At 42.5% G+C, this 22,711-nt stretch overlaps 1 protein-coding gene across 7 annotated transcripts in view; it reads left to right on the top strand.

Annotated features, from left to right (window-relative positions):
* LOC132873113 (calcium/calmodulin-dependent protein kinase type II subunit beta) overlaps positions 1–22,711 on the top strand; it is a 121,246-nt gene that overhangs the window by 37,677 nt on the left and 60,858 nt on the right. For all 7 annotated transcript variants that reach the window (XM_060908367.1, XM_060908365.1, XM_060908363.1 and 4 more), the window contains exons 3-6: positions 8,649–8,708; positions 9,018–9,072; positions 9,559–9,624; positions 16,165–16,237. In XM_060908367.1, the coding sequence (XP_060764350.1) occupies positions 8,649–8,708; positions 9,018–9,072; positions 9,559–9,624; positions 16,165–16,237 (254 nt within the window). The remainder of the gene's footprint in view (positions 1–8,648; positions 8,709–9,017; positions 9,073–9,558; positions 9,625–16,164; positions 16,238–22,711) is intronic.

Here is a 22,711-nt window from a genome sequence, read left to right as displayed (position 1 = left end):
TCCAAAAAGAACATTGCTGCTCGTCTGCAGTTTGCTAAAGATCACATGGACAAGCCAGAAGGCTATTGGAAAAATGTTTTGTGGACAGATGAGACCAAAATAGAACTTTTTGGTTTAAATGAGAAGCGTTATGTTTGGAGAAAGGAAAACACTGCATTCCAACATAAGAACCTTATCCCATCTGTGAAACATGTTGGTAGTAGTATCATGGTTTGGGCCTGTTTTGCTGCATCTGGGCCAAGACGGCTTGCCATCACTGATGGAACAATGAATTCTGAATTATACCAGCGAATTCTAAAGGAAAATGTCAGGACATCTGTCCATGAACTGAATCTCAAGAGAAGGTGGGTTATGCAGCAAGACAACGACCCTAAGCATACAAGTCGTTCTACCAAAGAATGGTTAAAGAAGAATAAAGTTCATGTTTTGGAATGGTCAAGTCCTGACCTTAATCCAATCAAAATGTTGTGGAAGGACCTGAAGTGAGCAGTTCATGTGAGGAAACCCACCAACAATCCAGAGTTGATGCTGTTCTGTATGGAGGAATGGGCTAAAATTCCTCCAAGCCAGTGTGCAGGACTGATCAACAGTTACCAGAAACTTTTAGTTGCAGTTATTGCTGCACAAGGGGGTCACACCAGATACTGAAAGCAAAGGTTCACATACTTTTGCCACTCACAAATATGTAATATTGGATCATTTTCCTCAATAAATAAATGACCAAGTATAATATTTTTGTCTCATTTGTTTAACTAGCTTCTCTTTATCTACTTATAGGACTTGTGTGAAAATCTGATGATGTTTTAGGTCATATTTATGCAGAAATATAGAAAATTCTAAAGGGTTCACAAACTTTCAAGCGCCACTGTAAGTTCCTACCAGCTTTGCACACTGTTTTGGAGGAATTTTTGCCCATTCTTCCTGCCAGATTTCCTCCAGGTTATTCAGCTGGATGTTGTTTGCTGAATGCAATTTTCAAACAGTGCTACAGATTCTCAAGAGCATTCAGTCTCGGCACTTTGCCTTGGCCACTTTCAAAAAAATTCAAAGGGTTTCCTGTGCCAGGACCTGGTATTCCCAGGTTAATGCTGGCTAAAACATAAAGGTATCAGCATTAACCTTTTTAGCAGATTGTGCTACAGTAGCTCTTCTGGGAGATTGGACCATATGGGCTCGCCTTCATGCCCCATGTGAATCAATGAGCCTTCGACACCCATGACCCTGTTGCCAGTTCACCGGTTGTCCTTCCTTGGACCAATTTTAGTAGGTACTAATCACTGCATACCGGGAACACCCCACAAGATATGCCATTTTGGAGATGCTCAGACCCAGTTATCTAGCCATCACAATCTGACCCTTGTCAAAGTCACTCAGATCCTTACATTTGCCCATTTTTCCTGCTTCCAACACATCAACTTCAGGAACTAACCGTTCTCTTGCTGGGTAATATATCCCATGCCTTGACAGGTGCCACTGTAATGAGATAATCAATATTATTTTTTTCGCAGTCCAAATCCTGCGCTCTGATTGGCTGGTGAGCGGGTCCGTATCCTACGATACGGACCCCGGTTACGGACCCCTGGCGACTCGCTCGTTCACAACAACAACAAACATAGTAGAATTTTTTTGTCAACATTTATCTTTTTTAATAAGATTTATTTATAAGATTATCAAAAATCTTATACATTTTTGCCAGCATTTCTCAGGAGAATAGCATTAATTTTACAGCATGGATAGCGATAACGACAGTGTTCACAGTGAAAGCGAGTTTTACTACCCTGAGGAAGAAGAAATAAAAGAAAACATTTCAGGAGAAAGATAAAAACCTGTAACTGCTGCTAACGTCAAGCAAAAACATGGCTGAATCCTGAATGACTCAATTTTGTATAAATAGGGGACTACATAGGCAGCAAAATGTAGTTTTTTTCCTGCCATGGAAGTGCACTTGTATACTGAGGAGGAAGCCATTTGCATTACAGCCGTGAATGAGGATTCAAAATGGCGGCTCGGCTCGGTTTTCCCTTTCGGGCGCTCTCGTTTTCTGTTAGAATTTGGTAAAGAAAAAAATAAATATATTATTTACCAGCTTAAGGTCGGTCCGTATGGTGAAATACTGTGACCTCGGCCTTGAACACTGACCTCGGCCCAGAGGGCCTCGCTCAGTACTTTCAAGACCTCGGTCACGGTATTTGACGATACGGACCTCCCAGCTGGTAAATAACATATATTTATTCACTTCACCTCTCAGTGGTTTTAATGTTATGGCTGATCGGAGGATGCAACTGAGTAAATGTCTGAACTTTATTTGGGGTTAATCAGAGTCATTTTAATTTACGGCAGGTGTGACCCCAAAAAGACTGAATGCTGTAATTAAATTAAAAGGTGCTTCAACAAAGTATTAGTTTAAGGCTGTGCACACTTATGCAACCAGCTTATTGTACGTTTTTTATTTATGTTTTTCCCCCTAACAAATTTGTTTGTTTTTCAATTGAATTGTACAGGTTATAGGTCACATTATAGGTGGGAAAAGTTTTGAAATTATTTATCGTGGTCTCTTTTTTTTTTTTACATCAGAAAAACCGATAATTTTAACGGGGTGTGTACACTTTTTATATCCACTGTATTTATTTATCCTAATATTCTAATTTCATACTCGTATTACAGTAGGCCTGTTATACTTTTGTATGCATTGAACTTTTACTCTAATCTGCATTTCGTTGTTTAAGTATTTGTACTTGTTCAGTGACGGTAAAGTTGAATCTCATCTAATGTTAATGATAAGAAAGTAAAAATAGTGCTTGTGATTGGAGTGAATCAACTGAATTTTTTTTTTTTTAATTCCATTTCTGAACCTTGGATTTCGGGCAGGTGTAAATGCATGTTGTTAAAGAACACTTCATTCATTCAATGAAACTCATTCTGAGGCATAAAATACACATTTTGACCATTCCTGATGAAAAGGAGCATCTGTAAGCAAACAGACAGTAAATATTTTATTGGTATAAATGACATTTTCCTTTTGCTCTAAGAGAATATGAACTTTTGCCTCAACTTTTCAAATCATTTTGCATCACAAGTCAGCATAATAAAATCACACGCATGAGAAGAAACAAAGATAAAAGAGTCGACACAGAGAACAGAGTTCAGAAATGTTTTGTCACACTTCAGTGTCAGTGGTTTTCTTGCTCTGCCGTTATACCACAATAACCTCTATACCGCTACGACTGTCTTGCTGGCTTCACTGGTTCTGTTGTATGATAAGACATATCGCTGAACAACACTAACGTGCATAACAATGCACATAAATGAGTGTCGCTAGTTTTCCTGATGCCACCGAACCCACAACATGACAGTACCTTATATTCATTGCTACAAGTATTAACATCGTTTTGTATGGGATTAACAGATTACATTTGCGTGTCTCATGTAGTGAAGGATTGGAACGGGTTATAACCATCATGTTACATGATTTGTCATTGTTTGTTAACCCAGGTTTGCGTTATTATTATCTCATCTCATCTCATCTCATCTCATCTCATTATCTCTAGCCGCTTATCCTGTTCTACAGGGTCACAGGCAAGCTGGAGCCTATCCCAGCTGACTACAGGCGAAAGGCGGGGTACACCCTGGACAAGTCGCCAGGTTATCACAGGGCTGACACATAGACACAGACAACCATTCACACCAGGGCTTTACATTAGCACCCGCCCACCCGCCAAATGCGGGTAAAATTCGGCTTTGGCGGGTAATGACTTTAGTCCCACTAGCCACTTTGGCGGGTGGTTTATTCTGTGGTATAACAATATATTTGAATTGTAGTTTTCTCTGAAGGCATCTGATATAATAAACGCATTGCAATGTAATATTACACGCCTACAACTCCCATGAGCACCTGCATAAACATTCTGACAACATGTTAGAATTGTTTAGAACGTTCGTTAACGTCTCAGATAAAATCAATGATACGGTAACCTGCGGTTAATGAACGAAGCAACAAAGTTGCTGACGACTGACAAACGCACTACTGTATGTGGCGGCATATAGCTGGAGTTTCAAACCCTGCTGCTCAGGAAAAAAGGGGCAGAGATGAGCAGGGCCGGAGGCAGCATTTTAAAATCACAGAGGTCCGTGATGCGCAAAGTGCATGCCGAAAAATTTTCGACATATTTAAATGAGAGGGGTGAATTACACGTCACACGAGATCTCATCTTATTTCATCTCATTATCTGTAGCTGCTTTATCCTGTTCTACAGGGTCGCAGGCAAGCTGGAGCCTATCCCAGCTGACTACGGGCGAAAGGCGGGGTACACCCTGGACAAGTCGCCAGGTCATCACAGGGCTGACACATAGACACAGACAACCATTCACACTCACATTCACACCTACGCTCAATTTAGAGTCACCAGTTAACCTAACCTGCATGTCTTTGGACTGTGGGGGAAACCGGAGCACCCAGAGGAAACCCACGCGGACACGGGAAGAACATGCAAACTCCGCACAGAAAGGCCCTCGCTGGCCACGGGGCTCGAACCCAGGACCTTCTTGTTGTGAGGCGACAGCGCTAACCACTACACCACCGTGCTGCCCTATTATTATTATTATTATTATTAGGGCCCGAGCCCTATGGGCGAAGGCCCTATTGTTCTTGTAAGAGTTCACTATTATTATTCTTCCGTCTTCTTCTTCTTCTTCTTTATTTTTCTCCGCTGTTGGGCCATTTTCGGGGCGCTTGCCATGGGCGAAAACGCACGAAATTTGGCACCACTTCCGAGAATTGCCACCGCTACTCAGAACCAAAAGCCCAAACTTGGCCGGGGCTCAGGGCCTCTATAGCGCCCCCTAAGTCGTTGTGATTTTGGTCTCCCGCATTAAGGTGCCTGGTTGCCATGTAGTTTGTAGTAGTGGCATGCAATTTGGTACGCATATGTATCGCTCTAAGCCGGACAAAAATGTAATGCCAATGCATTAGCCACGCCCAACAGGAAGTGAGGTAATTTCACTTTTGTGCGAAATGCATGGCCACGAAGACGGCGCAACTCCTCCTAGACCGTTCATAGGAATGTCACCAAAATTGATACACATCATCTACAGACATGGCTGACAAAAGTTACTAAATACGTTTCACGTCGCATAAACCGTTCAGAAGTTATACGTCAATCAATTTTCGATGCAAAATTTTACATGCTTAAAAATTAATAACAAATCTTCTGATTGCTCAAAACTGCTCATACTTCACACGCAAATCACTCATTGGGCTTCTGACATGTTACCCAATTTCTGTGATATTTCGCCACTGGGGGCGCTATTTTGGGGCAAAAATTCCAATCTTTCCTCAAATTTGGTCAAACTTCACGGCCACCCTCTTACTACCTCCCATGTCATGTATACCACATTTTGGGAATTTTCGTCCATGGGGGGCGCTGTTTTTGGCCGACGCAATTGCTCCAAAACGGGTTTTTGGTAAATAATTCCATAATGCTTTTCCTTCACACCACTACCTTGTGATAGTACGTTGCTGTTGTAGACACTTATTTTTCCAACTCATAATCGCTCATGTACAGCATAGCGCCACCTTCTGACATGGGAAAAACCACAAAATTTATTCTTCAAAAATCTATATCTCATCTTCTATTTACTCAATTCTCATGAAACTTCATACACAAACTCTTCATAGCTCACCTGACATGTACGCCAAATTTTGTGCACTTTCGCCCCTGGGGGTGCTGGTTATGGCGGAAATGATATTGCAGCTTCTGATTTGTCAAACTTGGCAAGCAAACTCTTTACAAGACCCTTATTGGGGCGCTTGCCATGGTCGACAACGCACGAAATTTGGCTCCTTTTTCTTAGACTGCCACTGCTACTGAGAACCAGAAGCCCAGATCCAGGCGGGCCTCAGGGCCTCTATAGCGCCCCCTAACTCGTTGTGATTTTGTCCTCCCGCATTAAGGTGCCTGGTTGCCATGTAGTTTGTAGTAGTGGCATGCCATTTGGTACGCATATGTATCTCACTAAGCCGGACAAAAGTGTAATGCCAATGCATTAGCCACGCCCAACAGGAAGTGAGGTAATTTCACTTTTGTGCGAAATGCATGGCCAAGAAGACGGCGCTACTCCTCCTAGACCGTTCATAGGAATGTCACCAAAATTGATACACATCATCTACAGACATGGCTGACAGAAGTTACTAAATATGTTTCACGTCGGATAAACCGTTCAGAAGTTATACGTCAATCAATTTTCGATGCAAAATTTTCCATGCTTAAAAATTCATAACTAATCTTCTGATTGCTCAAAACTGCTCATACTTCACACGCTAATCAGGCATTGGGCTTCTGACATGTTACCCAATTTCTGTGATATTTCGCCACTGGGGGCGCTATTTTGGGGCAAAAAATCCAATCTTTCCTCTAATTTGGTCAAACTTCACGGCCACCCTCTTACTACCTCCCACGTCATGTATACCACATTTTGGGAATTTTCGTCCATGGGGGGCGCTGTTTGCTGTTGGGCCATTTTCGGGGCGCTTGCCATGGGCGAAAACGCACGAAATTTGGCACCAGTTCCGAGAATTGCCACCGCTACTCAGAACCAAAAGCCCAAACTTGGCCGTGTCTCAGGGCCTCTATAGCGCCCCCTAAGTCGTTGTGATTTTGGCCTCCCGCATTAAGGTGCCTGGTTGCCATGTAGTTTGTAGTCGTGGCATGCAATTTGGTACGCATATGTATCTCACTAAGCCGGACAAAAATGTAATGCCAATGCATTAGCCACGCCCAACAGGAAGTGAGGTAATTTCACTTTTGTGCAAAATGCATGGCCACGAAGACGGCGCAACTCCTCCTAGACCGTTCATAGGAATGTCACCAAAATTGATACACATCATCTACAGACATGGCTGACAAAAGTTACTAAATACGTTTCATGTTGGATAAACCGTTCAGAAGTTATACGTCAATCAATTTTCAATGCAAAATTTTACATGCTTAAAAATTCATAACAAATCTTCTAATTGCTCAAAACTGCTCATACTTCACACGCACATCACTCACTGGGCTTCTGACATGTTACCCCATTTCTGTGATATTTCGCCACTGGGGGCGCTATTTTTGGGCAAAAAATCCAATCTTTCCTCAAATTCGGTCAAACTTCACGGCCTCCCTCTTACTACCTCCCATGTCATGTATACCACATTTTGGGAATTTTCGTCCATGGGGGGCGCTGTTTTTGGCCGACGCAATTGCTCCAAAACGGGTTTTTGGTTAATAATTCCATTATGCTTTTCCTTCACACCACTACCTTGTGATAGTACGTTGCTGTTGTAGACACTTATTTTTCCAACTCATAATCGCTCATGTACAGCATAGCGCCACCTACTGACATGGGAAAAACCAAAAAATTTATTTTTCAAAAATCTATATCTCATCTTCTATTTACTTAATTGTCATCAAACTTCATACGCAGACTCTTCATAGCTCACCTGACATACACACCAAATTTTGTGCACTTTCGCCACTGGGGGCGCTATTTTGGGGCAAAAAATCCAATCTTTCCTCAAATTTGGTCAAACTTCACGGCCACCCTCTTACTACCTCCCATGTCATGTATACCACATTTTGGGAATTTTCGTCCATGGGGGGGCGCTGTTTTTGGCCGACGCAATTGCTCCAAAACGGGTTTTTGGTAAATAATTCCATAATGCTTTTCCTTCACACCACTACCTTGTGATAGTACGTTGCTGTTGTAGACACTTATTTTTCCAACTCATAATCGCTCATGTACAGCATAGCGCCACCTACTGACATGGGAAAAACCAAAAAATTTATTCTTCAAAAATCTATATCTCATCTTCTATTTACTCAATTGTCATCAAACTTCATACGCAAACTTTTCATAGCTCACCTGACATATACGCCAAATTTTGTGCACTTTCGCCCCTGGGGGTGCTGGTTATGGCAAAAATGATATTGCAGCTTCTGATTTGTCAAACTTGGCAAGCAAACTCTTTACAAGACCCTTATTGGGGCGCTTGCCATGGTCGACATCGCACGAAATTTGGATCCTTTTTCTTCAACTGCCACCACTACTGAGAACCAGAAGCCCAGATCCAGGCGGGCCTCAGGGCCTCTATAGCGCCCCCCGAGCACCGTTCAGTGCGAGACCCTATTGTTGCCATGTGTCCATTTCTGTGCTTTGACGCCATTTTGGGAGTAATGTCTCTTGCCGAAGAAGCTGTGGAAGGTATTTCGCGGGGACGCATGCCCCCGCCGCCCTTGGCCGCTGGCGCGAGGGCCCGTCGAGGCCGCTTGCGGCTTTAATTATTATTATTATTATACTTTGGATGGCATTTACAGCAATTCAGAAGTGTTTTTGTGTGTGTGTGGGTGGTCTGTTGGTCTGATTGTGAACCTTTTTGAAATTATACCAGTTTTTTTTTTTTGCAAATTTCATGTCTCCTCTGATGATAGACAACAAATAAGCTCTGATGTAGTAAATGCAGCTTAGTCCCTTACAGTCTCAAAAATTGTTGAATGCTATGTTTTAAGATGAATAAGTAACTAAGTAAGCTAGGAGTTTCCCAAGACTGCGTCTCTATTTATTGAGTTATTTGTTTTTATTTTAATTCGGTTTTATTTTGTCTTGTCTTACAGATCACCAGAAGCTTGAACGTGAAGCTCGCATTTGTCGTCTTCTCAAGCACCCCAACATTGGTGAGTATTGTCCTTGCGAACGACGTGTCAACCTTTAGTCTCTTACCCTGAAGCAATCCTCAAATCGAAAACGATTGCAGCACCATTTATGAGCGTATCATAAGAAAGAATGCACTTGGTTTGAAAGTGAAGAAAGCAGATAAGCCCATGCGTACTTTCAGCTTTCAGCAGGCAGGTGAGAACTTGGCTGAAATATCAAAGTGGGCTTTGATTAAAGCGTCGTTTCTATTTATGCAGTAAGGAAACCGCATGATCGGCGGCGGCCGTGAAAGAGCGCAGGCTTAATACTCTTTCTTTTCTCCTCTCCAGTCCGACTCCATGACAGTATATCAGAAGAAGGCTTCCACTACCTCCTGTTTGACTTGTGAGTGCATGTTCATAATGCGGTATGCCATTAAAAATGCCTGCGCCGCCATATGTCCCTTTCTCTGCTGTCTGTATTCGCCACACGCTTCATGGCTCCTACTCGTTGGTTCTGTACTCACCCACCAGCGACCCCCCTCCATACCCACCCCCACCCCACCCCACCATCCTCAGCTTCCCTCGCTGTCTCCTATTCCGAAGAGCTAGTTTCCATGGAAACAGAGCCGGGCTGCCCAGCTAAAGAGAAATCCTGCAGCAGGGGCTTTCCCCCCTGAAGCCCCAGGATGACTCTTCTAGAGGATTCCCCCATCTTTCCCTATCTCTCATACATTTGTACCAACCTAGAAAAAATATTATACCTATGTATAATAAAAAAGGATTGTTGTACATCCGATGCATGACCGCTATGCTTAAATGCACATGTGCAAGCTATTCATGATCCATAATTATTGGCAATTAGTGACGCTTTTCTTGCTCTTTCCTATAGGGTCACCGGTGGCGAGTTGTTTGAAGACATAGTAGCGCGAGAATATTACAGCGAAGCCGATGCCAGGTAAACGGCTTTCAGCATTTTTGCCTCCTCTCTCTGTGTCTCTCAGGACGTGTTTTCTGCACTATCTTCTATTTCACTCCTCCCAGACCCAAACCCGTGTCCTGTCCTTCTCATTCTTACTCACCATAGCGTTTCTCTGGCTAAAGGCTGCATGCATAACTTTGTATGCTAATATGGAAGAATGATTTCTTTTGGGCGGGGGGGTAGTGTGGCTCATTAGGCATTTTGAAGCAGTATTTTGACTCATAAATAGCTCATAAATTTTCAGCCATTCTCTCATAAAAGCCAGCGTGGGCGGCCAAGCTGTGTCAGTGTCTCATAGCTCATAGCGCGCGCGCACACGGGAGATATCGGCTTCTGCAGTTCCCTGTGTACCCCCTTCTGTTTTTTCCATCTTTCTCCCCCACCTTTGTTTTCAGAATCTGTATTCTCTTCTCAGCTACACACACACACACACACACACACACTGCAGTCCCCTTCAGGAGAGGGACTCTAATCAATTTGACTGCGTGGGTGTATTGCGGGGGGTGTAAGACTTGCTGCTAGAAAAGGAGAAGGAGCGAAGCCTTGGAGGAGGAGAGACTAGTCAATATGATAATAAACTGAAAATCATATTTTATAAAATACTAAATACTAAACTTTGTGCAATTCCTACAACAATCTCAATACCTATCATGGTTCAAAACATGGAAATACACACAACACCCTGTACAATTGATCTAACCTTTGATCGAAACCTTTCTGCTTTTGTTATTTCTGAGCATTATGGAGAGCTGTCACATGTGATTTGTTGTTTTTTTCCCCCCACCGTTTTCTCTCCTGCCTACTCCCATGCACTAGCTCAGATGACAGCTACTCACCAAAAGAGGGTGGGGCAACCACATGCTTCCTCTGAGACGCTTCCTCCAATCATGCTGCGTCACACACTCTGAGGAAAGGGTTATCCGCCGTCTTCTACATACAGTTGTGTCCAGAAGTTTACATACAGTGTCGTGAATGCCATCTTGGATATGAATGTCATGGCAATATTTAGGCTTTCAGTAATTTCTTTGAACTGTTCTTTTTCTGTGGCAGAATGATTGTACAGCATACATCTTTGATTAAAAAAAAAAACTCACTAGCATTTGGTGCACAAGTTTCACTTTTCTTTGGGTTTTCTGAAATCAACACAGGGTCAAAATTATACATACAGGGTCAAAAATTTACATACAGTCACTTAGATTATTAAATCAGAGGTGCTGAAACTTTCAAAATGTCTCTTATCTTGCCAAGGCCGAGGTCTCTTAACTTCCCGTTAATGATCGTGATTGACTACAGCTGGTAGCTTCTCTGTGCCTTCATAAAAAGGGTTTGTTTACAGCACTCATTGGATTGACCAACACAGAGTAAAATGGGAAAGTCCAAGGAGCTCAGTGCAAATCTGAGAAAGAGGATCGCAGATGTACACAGCTCAGGAATGTCTCTTGGAGCCATTTCTAAACAACTGCAAATTCCAAGATCAGTTCAAACAATTGTATCCAAGTTATTGTGGGGTGTAGTCATTTTGCCACTTTGCTTCAAGAAAACCCAAACTGTCACCCTCAGCTGAAAGGAAATTGGTTTGGATGGTCAGGAACAACCTGGAAACCACCATGGCACAGCCCTGACATGAACTGGAAGCTGATGGATCACTGTCTACAGTTCAGCTCACCGTGGACTAAGAGGCTGCTATCCAAGAAATAACCCCCTGCTCCAAAATCGACACCTTCAAACTTAACTAAAGTTTGAAGCTGACCACACAGACAAAGAAAAAGCCTTCTGGAGGATAGCTGTATGGTCAGATGAGACAAAGATTGAGTTGTTTGGCCACAATGACCACCATGTACAGAGGGACACTGTACCAGCTGGTGGTGGTGGTAGGATCATCATGCTCTGGGGCTGTTTTGCTGCCAGTGGAACTGGTTCATTGCACAAAGAGGATGGAATGATGAAGAAGGAGGACTACCTCAGAATTCTTCAGCATAACCTCAAACCATTGGAAACTTGAACATGACTGGGAGTCGCAACAGGACAATGAACCCAAACACGAATCAGGGCTGGTTGTGGAGGATAAAGCAGGCTAATATTAGGATTAAAACAAGTTCTGACTTCAGCCCTATTGAAAATATATGGCCCGTGCTTATAAGTCGAGTCCATGCCAAGAAAAACAACAACAACAAAAACAAATATAATTGAACTGTACCAATTCTACCACGAAGAGTTATGAAATATCCAACCAGAATTCTGCCAGAAGCTTGTTCATGGTAAACAAAAATGTTTGGTCAAGGTGAAGAGACATTTTACTAAAATATTAGGTGTGCTGTATGGATATTTTTGACCCTGTATGTATAATTTTGACCCAAAGAAAATTAAAACTTGTGCACCAAATTCTAGTGTTTTTTTTTTAAATTAAAGATGTATGCTGTACATTCTGCCACAGAAAAAGAACAGTTCAAAGAAATTACTGAAAGCTCAAATATTGCCAAGACGTTCATATCCAAGATGACATTCACGTCGCTGTATGTAAACTTCTGACCACAACTGTACATATAAGCTCACAGCTGCTGTGATTGACAGGGGTGACAGGTGCTGAAAAGTTCCCTCCCACCTAAGTTCTGGCATTGTCAGGATTTGAATTTGCATATCACATACATTTCTTTTTTTCCTCCACAAATATTCTTTGCTGTACTGCTCACTAGTTTTCACTCCCCTGCAGAGAATGTTGTACGATTATACTGTAGCCTCATCTCCTCGTCCACGCTGCCATGCTTTAGAGTCCCCTGGCCCGTCCTCGCCTTCCTTAGAGAGGCATGAAAGTAGGCCTCTAATTAACACAGATAATTAGTGTGCCAGCTCTGACTCAAGCCCCTGCCACACGTCCAGTACCGTCGGCTCAGTCCATGCACATGCTCACGCGCACGCTTCCACCTTTATGCACACACGCATTTCATTCACCTCGTTTATTCCCATATAGATGCTTCTTTCTCAGCAGTGTCGCCACAATAGATCTCCATTTCAAGCATCAGTGCTATTGTTTGGAGTCCTCTCGTCTGAACAGATAAGAGCTCTAGAAATCCAAATAAGAGGGAGTGTCATTATAAATTAAACAACCAGACCAACGTCACAGACAAAAGCTGTTAAGCTGTGCATCTGTCTGGTTGGCATCATTATTTTTGACTTGTTTGACGTGTGCATTGCACAGCTCAATCTAACCTGATAACACCAAGGAGGATGTTATGTTTTGTCTTTAGAACTAGACACACACACAACTTACTTCTTCAATGATTTAATGATTTAGGCGTTGGATTATCTCTTTACGTTTTAAGCCGTTTAAAGTTGCAGTCTGTAATATCTAAACATATATCCTGGCCTATAATACAATGCATTGTTTCAATGATACCTGAGGAAAAATGCGCTTTGCAATATAGCTGTGCAGTCGACCTGTCTCGCGTTTTCATTTTCAGCTTCTGAATATATTTTTCTGGCCCAGAAACAAGCTCCAACCCCAGCCAAAACGGAGTGGAATTGAAAGAGGAAAGGAGAATGATGGATTGTTATAATTGTCAGCTCTAAAAATGACAAAGTGCTACTTTTTTTTTTTAATGTTCTTCCACGCCAGTATCTCCACCTGTCACCACTACTAACCCCGTCCCCTTCTATAGCTGCTTCATCTTATCTCCACTTTATTCTTTGTCCTTCCCTTTCTTGTCTTGTCTTTGCAGTCACTGTATCCATCAGATTCTAGACAGTGTCAATCACATTCACCAACATGACATAGTGCACAGGGACCTGAAGGTCAGTATAGCGAGTGCACTGGCCTCCGCATGAGACTCGTAATGCCTGCTGCATTGTCTGTCTGCCTGTCTGTCTAACCTGTATGGATGATGGTTATTTTTTTCTGCATTCGACGCACTGGGACAACTGACTACTTCCTCAAGTTTCCTCAAGGCATCTTGTTTTCTAGCCTAAAAGGCAAAGTCTCACTTTCTCTCTTTTTCTTTAACACATCGAAAAGTTCAACATATCACTCATATTCATTTAGTTTGTAGTTTGTCAGAACTACAATCGGAGATGTATTTGCTGTTAGAAGAGAGGCCAGTCAGATCACAACCCTGTCCTAATATATGTTCGACTTTCCAGTATTTAGTGATGGCTATTTATTTGCCATTGTTCATACACTCATATATAGCCCCTGTGTGTGTGTGTGTGTGTGTGTGTGTGTGTGTGTGTGTGTGTGTGTGTGTGTGTGTGTGCTCGCGCTGGATTTGGCAGCATGTCTGGTCTCTAAGAAGGGAAAAAGCAGGAGCAGGACCACACCGTCCCCTTGCTCACTAGAGAGATATCTGATAGGACATGTGGCATTGCTGACAGGGCAAAGGGAAGCCCAATCTGTCTGTCCTTACTGTTTTGGAATTTAGAGGCTCTTGCTTTGCCATATGAATGTGTCATGTATAGACTGTTGAGGGTAGCTTCGGATTTACACTATCCCACTGCCTATCACACAGATATACTATCACCCTCATATATTGCATACATTATCCAAAAAAATGTCATTTGGGAATATTCATGTTCAAGGAAAGGTCCACCCTGAAATGCATCAGCAAACGTTTCTGTTTTCCATATAATATACAGAAACCAGACATGTTTTTCGCATTCCTTTCCTTGCTACAGTGCCTTGAATAATTCTCCAGACCCTTTGACCAAGGAGGCCAAAGGTAACGCGCAACACGATGCTACCACCACCATGCTTCATGGTGGTAATGATGTACTGTTGAGCTTTTGTCAAATGTCGGGCAAAAAGGTCAATTTTTAGTCTCAGTGGACCAGATAATCCCCCCCCCACATATATGAAGTGTCTCTGTGAAGTGTCGGGTTATCAGCGAAAGTTTTCTCCCGTCTGAGCTGTGAATCTCTCTAGCTCCTTCAGAGTTACCCTTGGCCTCTTGGTTGCTTCTTTGACTAATGCACTCTTTACCAAGTCACTAATTTTTGGTGGAAGGCCTCCGCTAGGCAGACTCACAGCCGTGCCATATTCTTTCTATTATTTCAATGATGAATTTAATGGGTTTCTGTGACAAAGTTTAAAGCGATATTTGTATAACCTGATACATTTCCAGAAGCCTTCCCTACACCTATAAGCTATTTTGTGTTGGTTTGTGTTGGTTCATGACTTGTAATCCCAATTCCAGTATGTCCTGGTTGTACCACTAGTTCCAGGGGGGTGGACACTTATGCAAGGCACTGTATGTTGTATATACAAATTTATCAACACAACCATTAAAATCAAAGTAGAGTCAACATGAGAAAAAATATCTCAGGATCAGATTTGGCCCCTCTCAAACACCTTTATCTGAATTAAGGATTTCCCATAGCGAGACACTTCAACAGCAATGGACATAACATGATGGATGTCTCCGTTAGCATTACTAGTTGTTGCTATGGCAGCAGTGAAGTGAGGAAACTGAAGAAGAAAGAACTCGTCGCTCTCGGAGCTTAACAACCCCATAGAGTGAACGCTTGAATATTTGAATATCCGCCGGTTTCACCTCCTACAGCTCCAGAAACACTTTACACATCCTGTGTCTCTCGGTATACACACCAGAATATTTATTTGTCAAGTACAAATAAATATATGAGGAATTTCGCGTCAGCCCCATGGGTGGTCTGAACAGTTACATCATTGAGCACCAGTGTTCTGTACAGTTGTTAGATACAGAGTTGGAAGGAAGGTGTTTATATACATTATAAGTATCAGCAATCGAGATATAATCAGCAAATCAGAAGCCTCCACCTACACATCCTGACTCACGCTGTCCACATCCTGATTCTGACACATTGCCATAGTTCCAGACGCCATTTTTTCAGGAGCTCCTGCCACGTTTGCACCCTCCATCTCTCTCTTTCTCTCTCTCTCTGTCTGTCTATTTCATTGCTTCCTCGTATTGCTCGTCTCCTGTTTCCTCCTTCCCTGTCTCAAACATACTCTTTCTCTAAGACTTTCTTTTTTTTCTCTATAACTGCTTTATTTTGTTGTTTTCTTTCTTTCTTTCTTTCTTTCTTTCTTTCTTTCTTTCTTTCTTTCTTTCTTTCTTTTCCTGTCCCTGTCTTTTTCTCTTTCTCTCTTGTGGGTGGTGGTGTGACAATCTAACGGTCGGAGGGCTTTTTGCTGTAGTGGTATAGAGTCATTTGAAGCTTCCTGTGCCAGAAACACAACGTAGAAGTGTTAATGCTCAGCATATCAACCCTAGTTGTAACTTTTTTTTTTGACATCCTTGTGCGTGATACACTGCATTTCTTCAGGATGTGCAGCCGTGAAGCAAAAACAGATGCAAATCCTTCATTCCTTCCTTCATTCAATCCTTCATTCTTTTTTTTTCTTTAAAAAGGAAAACTATGTATGTGTGATGCATAGGACAAGTTTGTTAACATGCAGCTGTAGTATTTCATTCCCTGCCTGTGCCTGTGCACGAGAGAATGTAGCACTGCTCCAACTAACACACGCCCCCTGGTGTTTGCATGCAGTCATTGCATCCAGCAGATCCTGGAGGCGGTGCTTCACTGCCACCAAATGGGCGTGGTGCACCGAGATCTCAAGGTGAGTGACGGCTCTTGTTTTTGTTTTTGTTTTCCCCTTCGCTCCGCCTCCTCACGGTTGCATGCTTGCACACGTGACCGTGCACCTGATTGCGTTTGTGTCCCTCCGCCATGTACATACTGATGAACAACTCATGAAGATTATATTGCTGGTGTATAATGCAGGTGATACATTGGAAGTATCACTATATTGTACCATTAGTTCATTTATAAAATGTATAATCATGATTTTGATGTCATGAGTTTGCATGTGGGAATACGCTTGCTTCTAGTATAAAGTAACACGGTTTCTTATCTGTCATAATTTTATTTGTCTCTGGTTAAATATTGTTGCCTTTTTTTCCCCGGGACTGATGTTATTTATATATACACGCACTGGCTACTTTATAAGGAACATCATACAAATACTGGGTAGATCCCACTTTGCTCTTAGAACTGCGTCAAATTTTCACGGCATGGGTTCCACAAGGTGTCAGAAAAAAAAAAAAACGTTTTCAGATTCTGGTCCATGTTGACATGATTGCGTCACATAATTGCTGTAGACTTTTCAGCTGCACATTCATGCTGTGAATTTTCTGGTCTACTACAGACTAAATCCACTGGAATCCGATCCAGGCTGAATATTGGATTCAGATCTGGTGACCGTGGAAGCCGTTGAAGTCTGCTGAACTTATAGTCATGCAGCAGTGTTTATCATCATGATTATTTTGTTTTCGGTTTTGGAAATAGATTAATTACGAGGGCGGCACCGTGGTGTAGTGGTTAGCGCTGTCGGTTCACAGCAAGAAGGTCCGGGTTCGAGCCCCGTGGCCGGCGAGGGCCTTTCTGTGCGGAGTCTGCATGTTGTACGCGTGGGTTTCCTCCGGGTGCTCCGGTTTCCCCCACAGTCCAAAGACATGCAGGTTAGGTTAACTGGTGACTCTAAATTGACCGTAGGTGTGAATGTGAGTGTGAATGGTTGTCTGTGTCTATGTGTCAGCCCTGTGATGACCTGGCAACTTGTCCAGGGTGTACCCCGCCTTTCTCCCGTAGTCAGCTGGGATAGGCTCCGGCTCGCCTGTGACCCTGTAGAACAGGATAAAGCGGCTACAGATAATGAAATGAGATGAGATTAATTACGATATAACCTCAAAACAAAATTAATTCGACAGACTGTCATGTCTGACTTGCAGTATAGACTATCCAGTGATTTTTTTTTCCCATCCAGCATACAGGATAGCAGTTTATTTTGAAAGGTTTTAGGTGTACCTTTTTTTTCCCTAGCTAATATCATTAACCAGGGATAACAGGTTTCATCAAAAATTTTAGCCCATCTGAACAAAAGACCTGAAACCACACATGTAACTAGAAGGGCACTCGGGAAAGTGCATACCTCCATCCAGCTACATAGTATAAGCATCAACATCAAAATCAAATCCGTTGAACGTACGAAAGCTGTACACCAAATTTCGTCAGAATCCATTCACTACTTTTTGAGTTATATTGGGAAAACTCAAACAAACAAACAGAGGTGAAAACATAACCTCCTCCAACAAAGCTGGCGGAGGTAATTTGCTAAAAAAAAAAAAAAAGGGCACTGGAAAAGTGAGGGATATTTTTCTTCCTTTCCTCAGCCTTTGCATGCGATACAAGGTCAACATGGTGCACATAGAGTTCTGATGTACAGACGTTATCTACTCCATAATTCTCTCTTGCCCTCTTCTAATCTTTGCAACTTGCATCTTACAATAGAAATGGATCTGTAGATCATGCCTTTGTTTGCAGAAATGTCTTCCAGTTATTTGCGATAAAGCTAGATCTTGTCAGCCATGTTAAAACTTTGGCATAAAATGGCAACCCTGTCATTAACTGTGCTGTCTGCTGTTCCTCCACTGAAAACGTTTACAGAGTGACCATGGTGCAACGTGATCCTTGCCCCAATGGTTTTCTATTAGCACTTGTTGCAGTTCCCATTTTTGACCACTAAACGTAATAATAGCCATGAGGCAGTGAGCTCCCATTGTAGATGATTACTCATCTCATCTCATCTCATCTCATCTCATCTCATCTCATTATCTCTAGCCGCTTTATCCTTCTACAGGGTCGCAGGCAAGCTGGAGCCTATCCCAGCTGACTACGGGCGAAAGGCGGGGTACACCCTGGACAAGTCGCCAGGTCATCACAGGGCTGACACATAGACACAGACAACCATTCACACTCACATTCACACCTACGGTCAATTTAGAGTCACCAGTTAACCTAACCTGCATGTCTTTGGACTGTAGGGGAAACCGGAGCACCCGGAGGAAACCCACGCAGACACGGGGAGAACATGCAAACTCCACACAGAAAGGCCCTCGCCGGCCCCGGGGCTCGAACCCAGGACCTTCTTGCTGTGAGGCGACAGCGCTAACCACTACACCACCGTGCCACCCAGATGATTACTCAACATCTAAAAATACTATCTGTCAAATAGCAACATTTTATATATAGCAAATTTGATATAGGGCGACACGGTGGTGTAGTGGTTAGCACTGTCGCCTCACAGCAAGAAGGTCCGGGTTCGTGGCCGGCGAGGGCCTTTCTGTGTGGAGTTTGCATGTTCTCCCCGTGTCCGCGTGGGTTTCCTCCGGGTGCTCCGGTTTCCCCCACAGTCCAAAGACATGCAGGTTAGGTTAACTGGTGACTCTAAATTGACCGTAGGTGTGAATGTGAGTGTGAATGGTTGTCTGTGTCGGCCCTGTGATGACCTGGCGACTTGTCCAGGGTGTACCCCGCCTTTTGCCCGTAGTCAGCTGGGATAGGCTCCAGCTTGCCTGCGACCCTGTAGAACAGGATAAAGCAGCTAGAGAGAATGAGAAATTTGATATACATACCTTCCCCTGTGGACGAGCCCCCACTATTGTCATGGTCACGGAACCAGTCTGAGACGACTTTTTGTTAAAACCAAATTCTGATCCTAGATTCTCCACGTTGCAGCACAAATCAAGATTCATCAGACCAGGTGACGTTTTTTCCAAACTTCGACTGTTCAGTTTTGGTGAGCCTCTTGGCGTGTCCATGAGAGTCTCAGATATCTGTACTTGCTGGTAGTAGTAGTGAAACCCAGTGTGGTATCTCATCCACTTCAGAGTTTAACTTTTGTGTTCTGAGATGCTTTTCTGCTCATCATGGTTGTAAAACATGGCTATTTGGGTTACTGAATCCTTCCTGTCAGCTCAAGCCAGTCTAGCCATTCTCTTCTGTTGGGCCCAATCAGGAGCAAGGCGCTTACTGGATGCTTTTTTTTTTTTTGCACCATTCTATGTAAATTCTAGAGACTGTTCTATGTGAAAATCCTGGGAGAACAGCAGTTTTTAATACTCAAACCAGCCCATGCCATGGTCAGAGTTATCGGGATCACGTTTCCCCGATTCTGATGTTTGATATGAGCATTAACTCTATAATCTGGATGATTCTATACATTACTCTGTTGCTAATTGGACTTGATTGAGTAGATGTACATACAGTACAGGTGTTCATAATAAAGTGGCCAGTGAGAGTATATCAAATAAGATATTGTTCTGATAGCATGATAGTATTTACATGCTTTAGTATCCAGATATGTAAGGAATAAAACACTATACTTTGGGGTGTGCTATTATAAGAAAATAAGCAATACACTGGTGGTGTAATGACAACACGAAGTTTCCTATAACAGCACTGTTTTATTCCTTTTATACCACAACAATTTGCAAAATTTATAATTTTGGTATACTGATTAAAGACATATGATGTGTTTTTAATCGTTTTAACTGTTGAGTTAAAGGTAACAATGCAGCTTATTGTGTTACTGAGAAATCGGGAATAAGCGAAGTCCTCTATCCTGAAGACTTTCCAGTGGTGGAAAACCTACTGACCTTTACAAATCACCGATATTAGAAACTCTTTCCATAAATGATTCCTTACAGAAAACTTCACTGTATCGACTATTATTCTATCCACATTCACTGGATATGAGCAATCACGCACTCTGATTGGCTACTCTGCTACTAGGATATCAGCTCATATACCGTGAGTAGGGAAAAACAAAATGGCAGAGCGTGTTGCTGAACCAACCGAGGACGAAATAAAAACTCTACTCGAAAACAAACCCCCAAAAAATACAAAAAGCAACAAAATATGGAATAAAAGTATTTGATGGTAAGAACGTATCTTTTTTTTTTTCAAGAATTATTATTATAGCATTTTTTCACAAATTGCTCCTGTCATTTCGCCGGTTTGTTTCCATTCTTCCTCTCTAAGCATTAAAATTTGTTGAATTTTTTTTTTAGACTGGTTCAAAAGCTCAAAAAAGTTTGAAAATTACATCACTGAAATGGGGCGACACGGTGGTGTAGTGGTTAGCGCTGTCGCCTCACAGCAAGAAGGTCCGGGTTCAAGCCCCGTGGCCGGCGAGGGCCTTTCTGTGTGGAGTTTGCATGTTCTCCCCGTGTCCACGTGGGTTTCCTCCGGGTGCTCCGGTTTCCCCCACAGTCCAAAGACATGCAGGTTAGGTTAACTGGTGACTCTAAATTGACCGTAGGTGTGAATGTGAGTGTGAATGGTTGTCTGTGTCTATGTGTCAGCCCTGTGATGACCTGGCGACTTGTCCAGGGTGTACCCCGCCTTTCGCCCGTAGTCAGCTGGGATAGGCTCCAGCTTGCCTGCGACCCTGTAGAACAGGATAAAGCGGCTAGAGATAATGAGATGAGATCACTGAAATGTCCAAGGAAGAATTAGATAAATGTCTAAATGTATTCTAAACCTTGGCACGACAGCAAGACAGTTCTTTCAACAATAAAACAACACTAAAGTCAATTTGTGCAGCCATCGATAGGTTTTTAAGAAGTCCGCATAAGCGGAAATGATTCTGTCGGACGTTTTGTATGAAGTTTTTATTTATCGAATTTGCAAAAAATAAAAATGCTGTTTCTCAAAATCCAGTGAATGTGGATATAATAAAACAGTTATTCCACTCAATCTCGTCATACATGGCTTATAGCTGCTGTCAGCTCATGTACAACTTGATTTTGTGGAATAATGGTTAATTATTCTGTCCACGTTCACTGGAAATGAGCAGTCACACGCTCTGATTGGCTACTCTACTACTAGGCTATCAGCTCATATACTGTGAGTAGAGAAAAACAAAATGGTGGAGAGTGTTTTTGAACCAACCGCGGACGAAATAAAAACTCTACTCGAAAAGAAAACCCCAAAAATGATCAAGTATTGAAAAGAAACAGAAATAGCTAAAAGAATATAGTCCCCCCCCCCCCCCCCCCCCCATATCTCCTGTTCTACACTTCAGCCTAGGCGGTGGCGGAAATGCACCTTTAAAGAAACAGTCCACCGTACTTCCATAATGAAATATGCTCTTATCTGAATTGAGACGAGCTGCTCCGTACCTCTCCGAGCTTTGCGCGACCTCCCAGTCAGTCAGACGCAGTCAGACGCGCTGTCACTCCTGTTAGCAATGTAGCTAGGCTCAGTATGGCCAATGGTATTTTTTGGGGCTGTAGTTAGATGCGACCAAACTCTTCCGCGTTTTTCCTGTTTACATAGGTTTATATGACCAGTGATATGAAACAAGTTCAGTTACACAAATTGAAACGTAGCGATTTTCTATGCTATGGAAAGTCCGCACGATAATGACAGGCGTACTAACACCTTCTGCGCGCTTCAGCAGCGCATTGATATCTGAGCGCCGAAGCGCGCAGAAGGTGTTAGTACGCCTGTCATTATAGTGCGCACTTTCCATAGCATAGAAAATCGCCACGTTTCAATTTGTGTAACTGAACTCGTTTCATATCATTGGTCATATAAACCTATGTAAACAGGAAAAACGCGGAAGAGTTTGGTCGCATCTAACTACAGCCCCAAAAAATACCATTGGCCATGCTGAGCCTAGCTACATTGCTAACAGGAGTGACAGCGCGTCTGACTGCGTCTGACTGACTGGGAGGTCGCGCAAAGCTCGGACAGGTACGGAGCAGCTCGTCTCAATTCAGATAAGAGCATATTTCATTATGGAAGTACGGTGGACTGTTCCTTTAAGTTGGTTTGCCAACCGCCAAAAAAACCCTGAAGAAGAAAACCTCAAAAAATAAAAAAGCAACAACATATGGAATAAAAATATTTGATGGTAAAAACGTATCTTTTTTATTTGTCAAGAATTATTATTATCGCTTTATTCACAAATTGTTACTGTCATTTCACCGGTTGGTTTACATTCTAAGCGGAAATGAGTTTGTCGGACGTTTTGTACAAAGTTTTTATTTAATAGATTTGCAAAAAAAAAACAATAAAAATGCTCTGTTTCTCAAAATCCAGTGAATGTGGATAGAATAAAACAGTTATTCCACTCAATCTCGTCGTACATGGCTTATAGCCACTATCAGCTCATGTACGACTCGATTTCGTGGAATAACTATTAATTATACGGCACGTCCCTTTTGTTATGTGACGCGTGCAGCAT

Source organism: Neoarius graeffei, chromosome 25 (genome assembly GCF_027579695.1).
Source record: "Neoarius graeffei isolate fNeoGra1 chromosome 25, fNeoGra1.pri, whole genome shotgun sequence".
Taxonomy (NCBI): Eukaryota; Metazoa; Chordata; class Actinopteri; order Siluriformes; family Ariidae; genus Neoarius; species Neoarius graeffei.
Note: the sequence above shows the minus strand (reverse complement) of the source record. Positions and strands in the feature narration are given on the sequence as shown.